The sequence below is a fragment of the Cebidichthys violaceus genome, unplaced genomic scaffold (genome assembly GCF_023349555.1).
Source record: "Cebidichthys violaceus isolate CVI_PGR_0920_01 unplaced genomic scaffold, fCebVio1.0.p SCAF_5, whole genome shotgun sequence".
Classification (NCBI taxonomy): domain Eukaryota; kingdom Metazoa; phylum Chordata; class Actinopteri; order Perciformes; family Stichaeidae; genus Cebidichthys; species Cebidichthys violaceus.
Window position 1 is genome coordinate 1,769,434 of NW_027176705.1, and position 16,177 is coordinate 1,785,610.

The following is a 16,177-nucleotide window of genomic DNA, read 5'->3' on the forward strand; positions in this document are numbered from 1 at the left end:
AAGCTGGAAGAACCAAATTTATATTAGGAAGAAAAAAAATGCGAAAGAGGAGGGGGGGAGGGAGAAACAAAAAAGGGGAATGAGCGGCAAAGTGCTTTCATCTGATGATTATAGGAGCTTATTTTTCAGCAGGTAGGCTGCCTGGAGAAGCAAATTCCAGCACGGACAGCACTGTGATCATTCAAGCCTGGCCTGTTAAATAACCCTCGGCCAAGGGTAGATTTAGTAAATAGTTTGATACACATATGTAACTGTTACAGGAGACAAAATCTAAAATCTATTTAATTAAAAAAATTAAATAAAATGCTGAAATGTTAAAAAATAAAAATGTACAGCAGTATCTCTACTGAAAGAGAGTTAGATGCAGAGATGCAGGCCCTGTGGTCACCTTCCCAAAAAGCTGAGGAGATATTTGCAATAACTCTTTAGTGCCATAGATACATGTGCAACATGATGAATTTCAGTCTTTCAATGAAAAAAAGAGGCCATTCAATTTAAAATGGGAGCGTTGTCAAAATGTCTTTTATGTATAAAAGAATATAACCACTTCTGAAACAAATACTGTAAATGAATGAATAACAAATTGTTTACTAGGTGATTAGTGATTCTCTAGGGTTTTGTCCCCATCCGACAGCAAAGCACAGGAGCTTCTATGTTGATATGTTCCGATTTGTTTTAAGGATTTGGGGATCTTACAGTCTATGTTGAAGCTTTGATTAAAAAAAAAAAGGTCCAGCACAGATTAAATGAGAGAGAGAACGTTATTAACAAAAAAGAAATCCCATTTAGAGCAGTTTCAATTCCACAGTAGCTGACTTTTATTAGTTATCCGTTGAGACTTTGGTAAAGGAAACTTGTATTTTCCTCAAACAGCCTCCGATCAGGAGCCCTACTTGATGTTAAAGCCCTTCAAAAGCCACATTCCTCTTGGATATGTGTCATGTTGATAGTCCACCTGCCACAGCGGCTGGTGCATCCATATTTCAATCAGCTGCTTTCATTTATGGTTCTCATCAGTCAGACTTATTTTCCATGTGATGATATGACCCCCCCCCTCCAACCTGCTTGCCAAGCGGCTGGTAGAGTAAACTAGAAAAGTGATCCAGAAGGCACTTACTAGCAATTAAATGGAATTGAGGATTCTAGTAGAAACTCAGGTAGTAATGACAGCAGTCTCAGAGAAACAGGCTCTTACAATTAGGGTGACGGTCTACTATCAGTCCCCATTCCCTGCTTAAAGAGTCTCATACACACTGCACACCAACTACACACACACGACTCCGTTACCTGAAGCTTTCTGAACACAGAGCAGAGGCTGAAGTAATGACTTTAGCAGGAGGCCAGTACGTTCTGCAGCCATGAAGCATTCATATTTCATGGGGAGATCCTGGGTGGTGCATGCATACGATCAGGACTCTCCTCCAGTATGAATCTCTCAAAACAACTACCCTCCAATGTCGCTGTGTATAGACACACATCCCGACCTCACCTGTGCAGATGAGCAAACACCGGCCTCACTATAATTTGGTGGTTCAAACCAAATACAGACGGGTACAAGGCAGTCCCAAAAGAATATGTGCACTGAAAGTATCAGCGACTTGTCTCCACTCCCGGACTTCAGTGCTGAAGTTAGAAGGCTTTGACAGGTACAGAGAACAAGAAGTCCGAGGTAGAGTTTGAAACATAACCCTTTGCAGCACACTCACAGCCACTCTTGTAAAATTCTTTACAAATTCACGGCACCTGTTCCATTTTAGACTGGAGTGATCTACCGCAACACTGTTACTCGTTACACCCGTTAACACTAGTGTTATGTTACGGCCTGATTGATTGTCCCGCTAGGCTCGCAAGCTTCCTCCCGTCTGCCTCGTGTCTTACATCGGTTTTCTTTATGCGTCTAAAAAGCCACAACACATTTTATTGATGCTACAAACTTTACATCTGCCTACTTTGTTCGACTAAAGCCCAAAAGTTAGTGTTGTAGAAACAAAGTATAATCAAGTCATCTGGTGTTCAGGCCAATACGGAAGTCTTTATGTTTTAGTTCTCTTGTTTACATTACAGTGACTGATCACTCTCCGTCTTCTCATGATTCAAGCGGACCTGCCTGCCTCAGCGAAACGTCTCGGCTGGATGCGTTATTATCCTTTAAAGGCAGAATGAGTATTCTCGGTTGCAGCTTGTGAACACAACTTTCAAAGTTGGCGCCTCCTCCCCGGCTCAACGAGGGTTGAGATGCTCGCCAGCGGTTGAAAGCCAACCCAGGATTCCCTCTTCACTCTTGGAACAAGCTTTGTCCACTTGGCGTTTCACCTCGTTATGTTACTGCGCTGTGTCCGCATTTTTTGAAAGGTTCATCTTGGACGCTGGCTTACGATCGGGCACCTGGTAGCTACGTTTTCATAGAGATAAGATAAGTTCATCATCTTCATGTTTGTATAACGGATCATTTCTAATAAGAAGAGGAAAAGGACATTCCAGTTCTGTATGTGTATTTTTTTTTGCTCTTTAGAAAAGCTCTACTACGAGCATTTACCAGCTATGAATCTTTACACCTCGGACGAAATATTCACACACTCCCACAAGCCTCTTCTCATATACAGAGTTATACGTCAGTGCCACATTTGCACCAAGGACCCATACGTCTGAACTACTTTTCTCAATTAAAACAAAGGGAGGGGGGCTCAGGGTCGCTGCTACAACTGTAAACGATCAGTGCAGCCACATCTTAAAGGACTTTGAAAAGACTCCGCTTCACACATATGAAACCACTGAATGTGAAGTCACAGCATCACAGAATTCAGACAAACTACAGGGTCACATTCAGATGTGTCCCTATTGATTTTGTCAAAAGGGGTCAGACAAGATAATGTGCATACCTGCCCTGTTTTCTGGAGGTAGCTTTAAAAGCCTTGTAAAGTGGTCTTAACCAATTTCACTACATGCAAGACCTATTCTATATTGTTTCAAGGAGGAGTATCTATAACTGTGAGCATATAACAATCAACACACTGAAAGTACAGCATAAATGGCATGTTTGAATGCTTTCGATTTCATTACGCTCAAAAGAGGATAATAAATTGCAACAGGACAGAGAACATTTGACTGTAGAAAATTAACAAATTAAAACAAAGCTATCAGACATGTATATGAGGTCATGTGTATGTAAACGATTCTGTGAGATTATAAACTAGTCTGTCATCTGACCAGACCAGAAATAAGAAGAATAGGAATTTGACATTTCAAAATGGCTGAAAAGCATGACGTAATGAACACTGTATAAAGGTTGAGACAATATTTGGCTTCATAAGCAGTTATGTTGCATGCACCCTAATCTGATGCTTTTCCTGCACGTAGGCCGAGTATGGTCACGCGTAATAAAAATGGGTTACACAGCTCGTTACCTTGTAACAACAAGGGCCGTTATAGGTAACACATTTGAATGACAGAAAGCGGTGATCAGCTGCCCTTCAAGACTAAGTGTTGGACTGCATTTGATTAAAAGCTGAGCTTCGTCTGCATGACTGCAAGGTGGTTAGGATTTAGGATTTAGGATGAGTTAAGCTACCTGAACTCGACAGTGTTTTGTCTCAAAGTTAAATGACATAATCAAACAGAGCTTTTACTTTATGATAAAAACTGAGCGTGTTCAGTGATGCCACCAGAGCAACAAATAGCTAAGAGGTCAGAGTCGGCAACACTCGGCATGTACAGCCAACTGAAGCTGAAATTTCAAGAAGCGATTCCTCCATCATCTCACCATCTTCTTAAACATCAGCGCTGCCACAACTTCCTATTATCACACACGCAAAATCCATTGTCTGCAACAGCTTTTCTCCCTCCGCCTAGCTCATCTAATTATTAATCAACATAGCTGCCAGCCAGATATCATTGTTGACCATTGTCAGTCACTTTCAGCAGCGCAATCTGACATTACCGTGTCCAAACATTCCCCCCTTCTTCCTTCAGCTCGCTGCCTTCCCCTCACATCTGCACCAGCTGATATTTCAATAGCTTGTGCTGGGTGTGGCTTGTAGCTACACACTGCTTATAGCAGTTAAACAGGGGGATGGGAGGCAGATCACGGTATCTATACATCAGCGCTACTTTTCTGAATATACTCGGCAGCACTGTCTCACATGTAAATGCAGCCTTTGTTTGCTCCTCCCATGCCTATGCTGATGACTGAGCCTGGTTTATTGTTATGGCGTGCTGTAAATTCTGTTGAACTTTGAGCTTCCATCTTGGCAAACACAGGCAGAAAAAAAGCACGCTAGTAAAACCACGTACCAGCTAAAATCAGCCGGAACACAAGCAGGTTGAATCAGTAAAAGAATAGGCACTAACAGCACAGGCAGCAGGTGCGAGTGATCAATCCAAACATAGTGAAATGTATGCATTGTTTAATATGAGCAACCTCCTAACAATCTGATTTAATTACTAAGTAGCATTGCTTAGATTCTCAGCTCAACCCCAACAGGGTCCAACTTGTACTCTGAAAGACATTGATTTTTATATTAATAGTGTAGTTCAAATGTTATTTATGGTGCCATCAATAGATGATGTGGAGAGAGATGGCTTAGCAATCCAGCAGCTTGCCAGATATAAATGAACAGCAGCAAATTTGGCGTCTTAAGATAAACATTTAAAAAGACCAACGTCATAACGTCTTATGTCCCCTCAGGTCTTTAGAATCAGGATTTGTTTTGTTAGTAATTTCCCCCTAAAATCAGAGCAAGCGTTGTGTTTACCTACTGCTGTGGAATTTGTCACGTGTTCATTCGGGCTCATCCATTGCTGCAGTAGTTTAGGCTGTGTAAAAGGAAATTCTACAAATGCAAATTTGGGTAGGACCTGATCATCCCTCTACTGACAGGATTATTTTTATAAGTGACAGTGCATTCAGTGTATTGACGGCTGTGTCTACATACCCGATCTTTGCCTTCCTATTGGGCTTGGAGGAGGGTACAATACAGGCCTTCCTACAGGCCTTCTCTCTCAGCCGTGCCTTGCCATTTCCTTTGTGCTCGCGTTTACGGTGCTTGTGCTGCGAGGAAGAGCTGGGGAAACTCTCCGGACTCATCACTCTGGGGATGTTCTTTTCCCCGCGCTGCCGGGCCTTAGCAATAGCCTCCGATATTATCCTATTGGCCTTCTCCTGCTTGTCCGGTGTAGCTGCCTCCATCTGATGGTGTGTCCTCCGTGGCGTCCTCTTCTCCGATGAGGAGCTGGATGAGGATGAAGACGATGAGGAAGAGGAGGAGGACGATGAGCTGCTCTTCACTGGGGGACTGAGGACCCGTACCTGGCTACCGGGACCATTAGCGTTCTTCCGAGGCTGAGGAAAGAGGGAGAGAATTAAAAAAGGTTTTTAGAATTATGATCATCTTTGAGGTAAATATTACAGACATGATGTCATCTATTGTAGACGACACAAACTCAGATGCCGAGCTATATGTGCTATAGTAGGAACGAGTGGCACAAAGAGCTATGAAGTTGACTCCTGACCTCTGAAGCACGGCTGAGTGACTGAAGCTGATGTAGCACAAAGACAAGGTTCAGCAAAGTCTCTCACAAAAAAGACCAAACTCACTCATGTGCAGGTACAAGTCTTCAACCACCTAATCCTTTTTCTTCCATTTCTCCACATATAGAGGTACCAAATAAGTCAAGTCAATATTGTTTATATAGCCCAATATCACAAATAACATATTTGCCTCATAAAGTAAACATGTCTTAATATTTTGTAACATACAACAAGTAATGATAGTAGAATAAAAGCCGTGGACAATGAGGTTGCTCTTTATGGCCGATGTGTATGAATGAATGAGGCCATTATAGAGTCACACAGCTCAGCTAATAGGTGAGTAATACAAGCAAAGCTTTACAGGAAGTGGTGCAACTATCGCTCATTGAGAAAAACAACTGTGTGAACCTCTCAGACATAGAGCTCGTTGCTGGCCCCATCTCATGTGCTGGTTGTAGGGGGGTTGGACCCGTCTCGCTCTACATGATGCTCACTTCCAACTCCCAGCCTCCTATGTAATTCTACCAGCACACCTTCAGCACGAGATGGGCCAGTGCTTCTCCCAAGAAGTCAGTCAGATCAGGTGGAGGAGAAAACATGCGAGGTGAAAACTCTCCGAGCCCGATACAAATGAAATTGAGTTGGGTGGAGTATGCTATTCAGAAAGGTAGCGTAAACACTGATAATATGTGAATAATGGATGGTGTGATCGCGGTTATGCCTACATAAGCGCCTTGTGATAGGCCTTGAGCCCAGCGGAGGAAACCCATAAATGGATGACCTAATCTAAAAATGTGCGTATGTCTACATGGCCCAGGCGCGGCTGCTTTTTTTTTTCTTCTCACTGCTAGCTAAATAAAGAGAATTAGCCTGAACCTCGCCAACAAAGTGGGGGGAGGGAGTTGAATAACTAGCATTTCATTTGGAAGGAAGGGCAGAAAACACACACACACACACACACACACACACACACAAGAGCTGCATTATGATTTTCACGTGTGCAACGCTGCCGAGGCTATTAGGAAGAAATTTACTGGATCATGCTGGAATGTTCTCATTCAAGTTAATGGTAAAAAAAAAAAAAAAAAGGAGGGGGGAGGGCTTGAAAGTAATACTCAAGAGCGGAAGAACATGAGGGCACATGAAAGAAGCAGCAATAGGAAGAAAATATAGGAAAACAGGCTTCCATCAGAGAGACGGAGACAGAGAGAGAGAGACGTAGAGAGAGAGAAAAGATAAAAATGCACCAAAACTGGGAGCACTGCAGCTGTGTAATACATCTATAAATAACTGAAATTACAGCCTGCCAGCACTGCAGTGATTTCAATCTCTCTAGCAGCACGTAGTCCCATGAAATCGGCGGGGACCATTACAGCCCATGAAAAAAGCTAGAGTAAGCTCCATTTAGGCCGGCCAGCTTCCCCCTCGCTCTCACCCCCCCTTGCTTCCACATGTAGTGTGCTCTCTGGTGAGTGACAGGTTCAACTTATGGAGGACACGCATACGCATACACACACACACACACACACACACACACACACACACACACACACACACACACACACACACACACACACACACACACACACACACACACACACACATCACACATCACACACACTGTACACAAACTACAGCGCAGGGCAGCTCGGAGAGACGGTGGGAAAGAGACGTATGGAATGAATAGAATAGGAAGTGGGGGTGGGGAACAGACAGCACTGTAAAGCCAGTGTGCCTTGATAAGGTCTGGCACAGTAACGCAAATGAGCATGGAGGGGAGAAAAATAAAGCAGCAATGAGTTCAAGATGGCGGCAGTGCAGCATGAGCCAGTAGCAGAGGAGGTTGTTCAGTTCCTGCCGGCCCCTCCTCCTCCTCCTCCCCCCCCCCCCCCCCGTCCCTCCTCCCTCCCAGCTCTCAGAGCAGCTCACTTACCCTTCCTCTTGGCCTCTTCACTGTAGACATGGTTGGGTTTTTTTCTTCCTCTTTCCTCCCCCTCTCCAACCGGCTGACAAAAGCCTTGCCCTTTCGCCGGGTTTTTACTCTCTCCGTTGCTCGCTCACGCTTTCTCTCACAAACACACACTCTTCCCCTTTCAACAGTCGTTTTTCTCTCTCTCACTCTTCCTTGAGCTGCGAGTCCCCCCCTCCCCTCCCTCTCTCTCCTAGTTTGCCTCCCCTCCTCCTCCCCGGTCAGCTCTTCTTCTCCTCAGGCAGTGCGAGAGCTCTGGAGCCGTTCGTCTCCTCCTCCCCCAGCGGGCAGGGCTCAAGAGGAGCGCATGGGAGCTCTCTCTCTCTCACTCTCTCTCTCTCTCTCACCCTCGTTTGTCTCTTCACAGGGTGATGAGGGAGCAGCGCTGTGGGCGGTAGAGGAGGTGCGTGGCAGTCCAGGAAGCTCTCATTCTGCTGCTGCGTGCTGCTTCGCCGTCGTCCGGCTTCACCCAAGTCTCCCTCACACTCTCTCACCGTGCGTGTGTGTCAGAGTTGCCTTCCCCTGGCTCCTCTCTCCTCCCCTCTCATTGATTCCTCTTTCCGCCTGCCTTTCGTACGCGCTCTCTATGCCTCCCTGAGCCCTTGTCCCTCTTATTTCTCGTTGTGTCTTGCTCTTTCCGCTTTGCCGTTTCCCTTTTTGCGCCTCTCGTGTCCTTCACCGGCCAGGATAAGGTAGGTTACTCCTTTTATTACGCACAAAAGGGCTTTTGTGTCAGCTTGCTTGCTTGTTTGGCCGGTTGTTTCTTCCTCCTTCTTTCCCCCCCACTTGTCTTTTTCCTCGTTCTCCCTCGCTGCCCTCACCTCTCCCTGGCTGGGGCGTGTATGGTGGGCTCGAGACTCTGGCAGGCAGAGCGGCGGAAAATGAAAGCACAAAGCAGCAAAATGCATCAGCATGAATATTAGAGATGTCGTTAAAACCCAGACTCGTTTTTCGCTCTCTCTCGCGCTCGCTCACTCACACGCTCCCTCTCTCTCTCTTTGTAAGGAAGTAGGCCAGCAGATGGTGCTAGCAGTTATTACATTAACTTTCACAACTTAACCCCCAAAGTACTGGATTTCGCCCACACCACAGATTGTCAACATTGTGGCTTTTTTAGTCCCCATGTAGGTTACTGCCAATGACACGCTGATTTATTTATGGAACAGCACACAGAAACTCTAGATGAACAAACAGAAGGAACAAATTCCCCCAGAGGACGAAAATGCATTCTTAATACAAACTGCACACACAATTGCAACCATTAAGAAATTAACACAATATAAAGCAGACATAATACTCCCCAACCAAACCAGGAACAAGCAGCCTACACTGCACTGCGTCTCCAGTGGTGACGTCAAGCACTGGTGAGGTCAAGGCCTGGTCACCCTGCTATGACTCGAAGAAAAAGAAAAAAAAAGAAAAAGAAAAAAAAAAGAAAAAAAAATTCCAAGAGGGGAAACTGGGAAGTGTCCAAGACATGCAGCTCTTCCTGAGCTGCCAGAGCAGATCTAGGAGGAGCAAGCCAGCCTTTCAGGGGACTCCTGACGGCGTGATGCAGGGGCCATGTGCACCGGCAGGCACATGGTGTTGGGAATTATGCAGAGACACACGGCTGGCCCGAAGCCAGGTACAGTGCACACAGCACTACTGGGTCAGGCCTGAGTTTCTGACATATAACCCTGTCAGCTTTTAAATCTTTATTTACTGTGCGGAATCAGCTGAACAGGCGTCTGTCCCGGCCAACACCCTGTTCCTTCTCCATGCAGCTGCACGCATTGAGACATGTGAGCTGCCCAGTGCTACCAGGACTACCGGCATACCTGGAGCTAGGAAGAGGTCTGCCTGTTGACATCACGCCTTTGAAACACCATCTACAAATCTCCAAACAGGTTAAGGTTACTAGGCTATTGACTCAAGACATCAAGTCAAGTTATCCAATACAAATATTTTGTATTATTTTTCTCTGACTCTGATATTGTTGCATTCTGATCCCCCTCAGCCGATAGCAAACTACACTACTTTGTTGTGATTTTATTAAAGTATGGTGTGAAATATGTGGGCAAGCAACACAATATGGCTTTACATTGCATGTTGAACCTAAATAAAGTTATATGCAACTGACCAACTGGAATGGTGTGGACAGCCTTATTCAAAATGTGTATGTGTGAGTCAATGTGTGTGTAGAGAGGGGGGAGGCTATAAGATCGGTGAGATGACACACTGGTATAACAGTGGAAGTTCTCTTGTTATATCTCTGTGGTTTTACAGCTTTATATCTCCTTTAGAGACGGAGGGGACTGCTGTGTGTGCAAAAACAAATGGCTGTCATTTCCAAGTGTTTGCAGCAGCAGCAGCAGCCATCAAATCCAGCTGCCATGCCAGGCCTTGGAGTTTGGACTTTACATCAGACCACACACTTGCCGAAAGCTGAGCAATAGTGTCCTATCCAAGCTAAACAAATCCACTGTCAGATAATGCCCCCCAGGGCACAGCACCGGGGGGTTAGCTTTGACTACTAACACATCAAACAGTGCAATGGGTGTTAACTCAAATACCGCTGAGCACAGATGGAAAATAATAATAAAAATCTCTCTAAACTGTCATGAACGGACGACATAACCGCGTCTTGCATTACAGCAACTGCCTACGCATCTATTCAACCTCTTGCACCTCCAACACAGCAGAATGGCTTTTCCACTGAAAAGGTGGAAAACTGACATGAAGTCTGAATCACATTTCACCTAAAACGCAGAAATAAGTGGCTGTTAGTGGTGACAAAACATTTGTCGTCAACTGAAAAGGTTTGCCTGTGTACAGGTGTCAAAAACGAAAAGCAAAGAGAGACGAAAAGAGAAATAACAGTCAACACACGCTTCAACGGTCACATGGCGTGAAGCCACTGCTCCTCGGCCACTAAACAGTTAATATGCAAACAAGGCTGGCAGCTCCGTGAGAGGGGGAGTGGCTTCCTTTAGTACAGATGAGGGAGGGGAGTAGAGGAAGGGGAGGGGAGCTGCTGAAAGGAAACGAGTGGAAAAAAAAAGTGTGTGTGGAGAGAGAGAGAGAGAGAGAGAGAGAGAGAGAGAGAGAGAGAGAGAGAGAGAGAGAGAGAGAGAGAGAGAGAGAGAGAGAGAGAGCAGTGGCACAGGTGTCTGTCTCTGAACACTCCATTACTTCCTCATCAAAGAGCCTGTATTAGTGCGCCGCCACTGCGCTCATTTCTCGCCTGTGCCACCGTGAGAGTCTCCACTAACCTAACTCACCATTAGGGAAATGAGGGCTGAGAGCTAGCAATGAAGTGAAAATGACAAGATGGCTAGCACCCACCGGTGCTTCAGAGTCTACAGCGTGCTGCTATACTCTCACACACAGAGAGGAAAACCATCGCCAACTGGAATGTAATGTCACTCAGTGTTAATAGTAACATTATCCACGGTGCACTGAATGACAAAAAAAAAAAAAAACAGGCCTTTTGATCCATTATGCACTTATTATGCTGTCGACAATTCACATGTCTGGTTATTGCTTATTTCTGCTTTAAAACACAAGTAGGTTTGGGCTACATAATGCTGCTTGCACTGGCTAATAATCCTGCCGTAGTGTCCTTGAGCAAGCCATCAAATCCACACAAAATCACACATACTGTCATTTTCTTTTAAGCCGATAACATTTTAGCTCAAATTGTTTAGCCAACACCTCTGATTTTCCATTAAGTGCAAAATGTCAAAACATTTTAAAAAAGGTAACCAGAAGTTAGAGTCAAGGTCTGCTTACTTTCTTTGATCTAAGACCAATAATCAAAAACATTTTCATTTAAAATTATATTAAAGAGATGCATGAAAATCCACATGTTCATAATTGATCATCAAAACTGTCACAGATTGATTTAATTAATCCATTAATCAACAATTGAAATAGAAACGGCCCTTGCCAACACAATAGTGACGCACTATTGATCGGATCTCTCACATCCATCAGACAGCGTCTCTCACAGGTTCACAACTCATCTGTGGTGGTTTGACATCCAGCACTTGAGAGTCAGCTGCAGCACAGCGTGGCATTCACAAAGTAACGGCTGATTAGCCAAGACATTTTTCTTATCTGTAAGATTGCACATGAATGCTGCATTCTGGGAGCCATTTTGATCAATCTTCATAACAAAAGAGTGCAGACTCCTGAAAGGTGTGTGTGAGTATATAGTATTCATAGTGATTTTTTTATTTTTTTATAGTATATATTTTTGGCTCCCAGAATGCAGCGTTCATGCACAGTTTTTCAGATTTTGCTAATGAGCTGTTAATTAGTGAATGCTAGGCTGTGTTGCAGCAGACTCTCAGGTGTTGGATGTCAAATCATTAAAAATCTGTGCCCTCTTCTACACCTTTACCACAAAATATCATAGATAACATAAACAAACAATGCCTGATTGCCTCACTTTTCACACCTCAGGAGTATGTTTCTCACTGCTGTTGCCCGTTTACTAAGAATGCCTTGTCTCACCCAACACCAGATCTCATACCTTTGGCTTCGTTAATGATAAATAGATGGCACTGTTATGTCTAGGTGCAAAAAAGATTAGGCCCCGCTAAAGGCCAGTTTGCGGCCACGCTCAAGTGTGAGACAGCGGCAGGGTTGATAAATTAAAGGAGACGTGATGCACAGCAATGTTTCCTCAACCAATTAAATACAGCACCACGCATTAATGATCCTTTATTCGGGGCCAAGAGCAGCAGTAGCTGGGCCGAGCGTTGTGCCCTCTAGAGAAGCTGCTGAAAGGCTAGCGGAGCGTTATTACTACCGTCTGGTTTGCTCCACTGTGACCAGAAAGCCTCACGAGCCAGATAAAAGAACTACCTGGGGAGAAACAAGAAAGTATAAACTCACAAAACAAAAACTTCAGTCGCAGTATCATTGTAAGAAAAACAACTACATTATAATACTTCTTTAAATGTATTCATCTTTGTCAGTTGTGTGAGGATGTGTGTTGTTTTTTTAAGCAACGTCTGGCTTCAGATTCCTACAGAAACAAAGCTTTGAAGCAGGTACCTCATTCACCTTCCTACACACACTTTACCAATCAAGGGACATGAACACATACCGGTGATGCTGTCGTGTACTTGCTTGGCTACAATAACCAATTCAAATTAGTTATTGATTGCAAACTAGACACGCTCAATTTAAACTTCCAAATTTAGTTTTGAGAAGGAGTGTGAAACACCTAACAGTTACATAATATCCGTGACGTCATTTAAGATTCCTCAGCTTATTTTGAGTTAAAATACAGTACGATATATTGTGATTGCTGCATCCTCGGGGTTAACCACGCAATAAGCCCAGAATGTAAAAAGAAGAAGTAAGCAAAGCTCAAGTCTGACAACTGCAATAACCTCAGAGGATACAACACTGCCAGCAGAGTGTGTCTGTCTGACTTATTTATAGTAAACACACACGTAAAGCTCAAAGGACCATGATCACAAAGACCATGGTCCTAGGCAGCATTTTGTACCTAGACAAACAGATGTGATGCAAACACCCCGTTTCTTTCCCTCGTTCCTTTCTCACTCTCACACACACACACACACACACACACACACACACACACACACACACACACACAGTCTTTAGACCAAGTTAATTCTGTGCAAATAAAGCAATTAGTGCACTGGATACAATTAACCAAGCGATCCAGCGCCGTGTCTCAAAACTACAGCCCTGCTACACTCCCAATCAACTCCAATCCAACAGGCTTTAACAAAGACAACCTATTAGCTAGCTATTATGCAGTCCACTAATTGACTCCCTTATTTAATCAAGTTCAGCACAGGCAGCCATTCCTATATAGCTAATAAAGACGTTTAGGAGTGCAGACAGATCCATGTGAAGTGTTAACAAGTGCAGCATGTTGTGCCTCGTTATCTTGCTAGGGCAGAATTGACCACTGGGGGGGGGGGGGGGGCTGCAAGGAGAAGGGTTAGGAATGAATGGCAAAGAGAGGAGACGTCTGCCATCAGCTCTCAGGAAGTTTTAAAAGTGAAAAAAACAAAAAAAACAAGTTGTGGCTTCTTGTGTTGCTCATTTTCTTACTAATCCCAGGAAAAACAGAAAAAAAGACCCAGCTTTGACTTGGGTTTGAGAGTAGTGCAGAACACAGAGTACAGCCTAAGCTTGACTTCGTGTCATCAGGCCCAATGACTGAGAAGAGCAGGCAGTGATTCCAACTAGGGCATCAGCCCTTCTTGTATCTCTTGTAAGTGTGAGCTCAGTCGCTCAGCAAGATTTAAGATGGTATTTTAAGGGATAGCACTTTGGGCACACGCTACTGAGCATGAGCCAGAGTGAAAGCAAGAAGCCATCCATCCACCGAGGGACACCCTTCACAACTAGTGGCCGACTTGCCAGCAGTGCCATCCTTGTGGATCCTTTCCTGTTTAAACCTAGGTCACCACTCTAAATGAAAGTCTCTTTTGTGTTAAATAAAACACGAGTACACCTTTTACAGGTAGTTATGGCTGCGGTAAGGTAACCTGTTAGAGGTGGGAATCTTCACGGGCGTCGTGATTACGATTCTCCCGTCTCACTTTTTATTTAGAAAGTGCTTTCAAAAATAAGACTACAACAGTCTTGACCCACCTCAGTGCATAAACATTACAAAAACAAAAGATAAATCCTTTTGCAGCATATTACAAATGTGTTGTAATCTATGAAAATAAGCTTTTCATGTATCAGCTCAGACAGCTAGCAGGCTTTTCCTTACTCGTAGCTCTTCTATACCTACTTGGTTTAGTCACTGCATCTCCCGACAGGGTTAACAACAACATGGTTGAATTTCAGCCTGCATGCACATGTTTTTCAGCCAAACATCGTTAAATCAAACCACCCAGTATCGGTGGCAAGAGCAGCACTGTATCGAAGCAGTCGTTCACGTCGCGATTCAGCTTATAAATCGAGAAATTTCCACACTTCTATTTCACATACTATCCTTGCAAAGTAAACATTTACTAAAAAACATCAGTAGTTGCGTGTCATTTCCTCCCACAGAGGATTTATTGGAATATATGCTCCGGCCTTTTAGAAAAGGTCTTGCAAACAAGGTTAATTCTAGAGAAGCACCGATACTGATATCAGAGAGATACTGACTCAAATAAATGGATCAGGTATCAGCAACAATGGGCCGATCTGGTAACAGACACCATTATTTTAATAACGAACGATTCAGTACATTTATTTCCATGTATTCATTTGTTACATTGTGTTTTACAAACAGGTTGTAAAAAAAGCCAACATTTCAGCTTGATTATCTAAACCACCTAATATAAAAAGGTAAAACCAAAAGTGACCTCAGCCTAAATAGTTAATAGCCCGTCCTTGTGAAGGAAGACTGTCAGTACTAAAGTACAGCACATACAGCAGGTCAAAGGTGAACCAGGAAGTCAGGCCTATAAACTGACTATAAACTGATGGACGGCGCCTGCTTCCCAGATCTCAGCAATTACTTGGCTACTGCTGGGGTGGCTACTGCTGGGGTGACCGTGGCTAAGTGGAGAGCAGGGCAGCCTTTCAATCAGAGGGTCGGCAGTTCGATTCCAGGCTCCTGCTCTCCAGGCTCCTGCTCTGCTAGTCTCATGTCAATGTGTCCTTGAGCAAGACACTTAACCCCAAAATGTCTCCCGTAGCTGCGTCTACAGTGTGTAGATAGATACTGAATTGTAAGTCGCTTTGGATAAAAGCGTCTGCTAAAATGACCGTACCGCTACAAACAATGTTATCATAACCAATAGAACAATGGTCAACCCTATGGATAGAAGATTGATGTTGTAAAAACAACTAAATAAGGCTTTGAACTACATATGGGGTCTCCTCTATCTAAACTAATCACAAGATTACTTATTAACCAGCATTTGATTGACAATCTTCCCCCAGTAACCAGTAACATGGACTTGAAAGCAGCACAGGTTCCCTCCAAAGTAGTGACAATTTTGCAGATGCGATATGATTCATCTACCGCAGAGTTTAAATGTCTTTTGCATATTGAACACTTCATGGTTTTTGTGTACTTTACATGATGCGTCACCAACTAAATTGGGAAGCGTCTTCTTTAAGGCCGTTTTTGTAACCGTCGTTGTTCCGAGTAATGGCGTGGTGCTCTCTGAATCAGAGACGGCACAGCAGGTCAGACACCAGGCAGTGAAGTGAAGCTGAACTGTGCAAAACAAGCAAGCCGGATGATGCCATTCATTAATGGGAACATCGGTGCAAACTGACGAGTGGAGCTGAGAGGAGGTCCCTTAGGATGTGAGAGAGAGAGAGAGAGAGAGAGAAAAAAGAGAGAGAGAGAGAGGGAGCGAGAGAGAGAAAAAGAGCGAGAGAGACCGAGGGGAGGAAAGAGGTGGAGGGGAAATTCAGCAAGGGGCTTACTGCCAGACCTTTACAACTCCTTCATTATTGAAGCGGTGCAAAGGCAGAGCAGGGCCACTGCCTGCACAAAAAGGAACACACACACACACACACACACACACACACACACACACACACACACACACACACACACACACACACACACACACACACACACACACACACACACACACACACACACACACACACACACACAAAAAGCGTTCCACCTGCAGCCTTCAGGATATGATGAAGTAAGGGTTTTATTTTTTTCCTGCTCTGATTTC

General features: G+C 44.2%; 1 protein-coding gene across 7 annotated transcripts in view; it reads right to left on the reverse strand.

Moving 5' to 3' along the window:
• Window positions 1–16,177, reverse strand: part of chd9 (chromodomain helicase DNA binding protein 9) — a 66,678-nt gene that overhangs the window by 36,861 nt on the left and 13,640 nt on the right. For 6 of the 7 annotated variants that reach the window (XM_068730545.1, XM_068730544.1, XM_068730542.1 and 3 more), the window contains one exon: window positions 4,932–5,338. In XM_068730545.1, the coding sequence (XP_068586646.1) occupies window positions 4,932–5,338 (407 nt within the window). Of the gene's footprint in view, window positions 1–4,931; window positions 5,339–7,460; window positions 7,866–16,177 lie in introns of those variants that run through there. The other variant, XM_068730546.1, reaches the window with a different exon arrangement.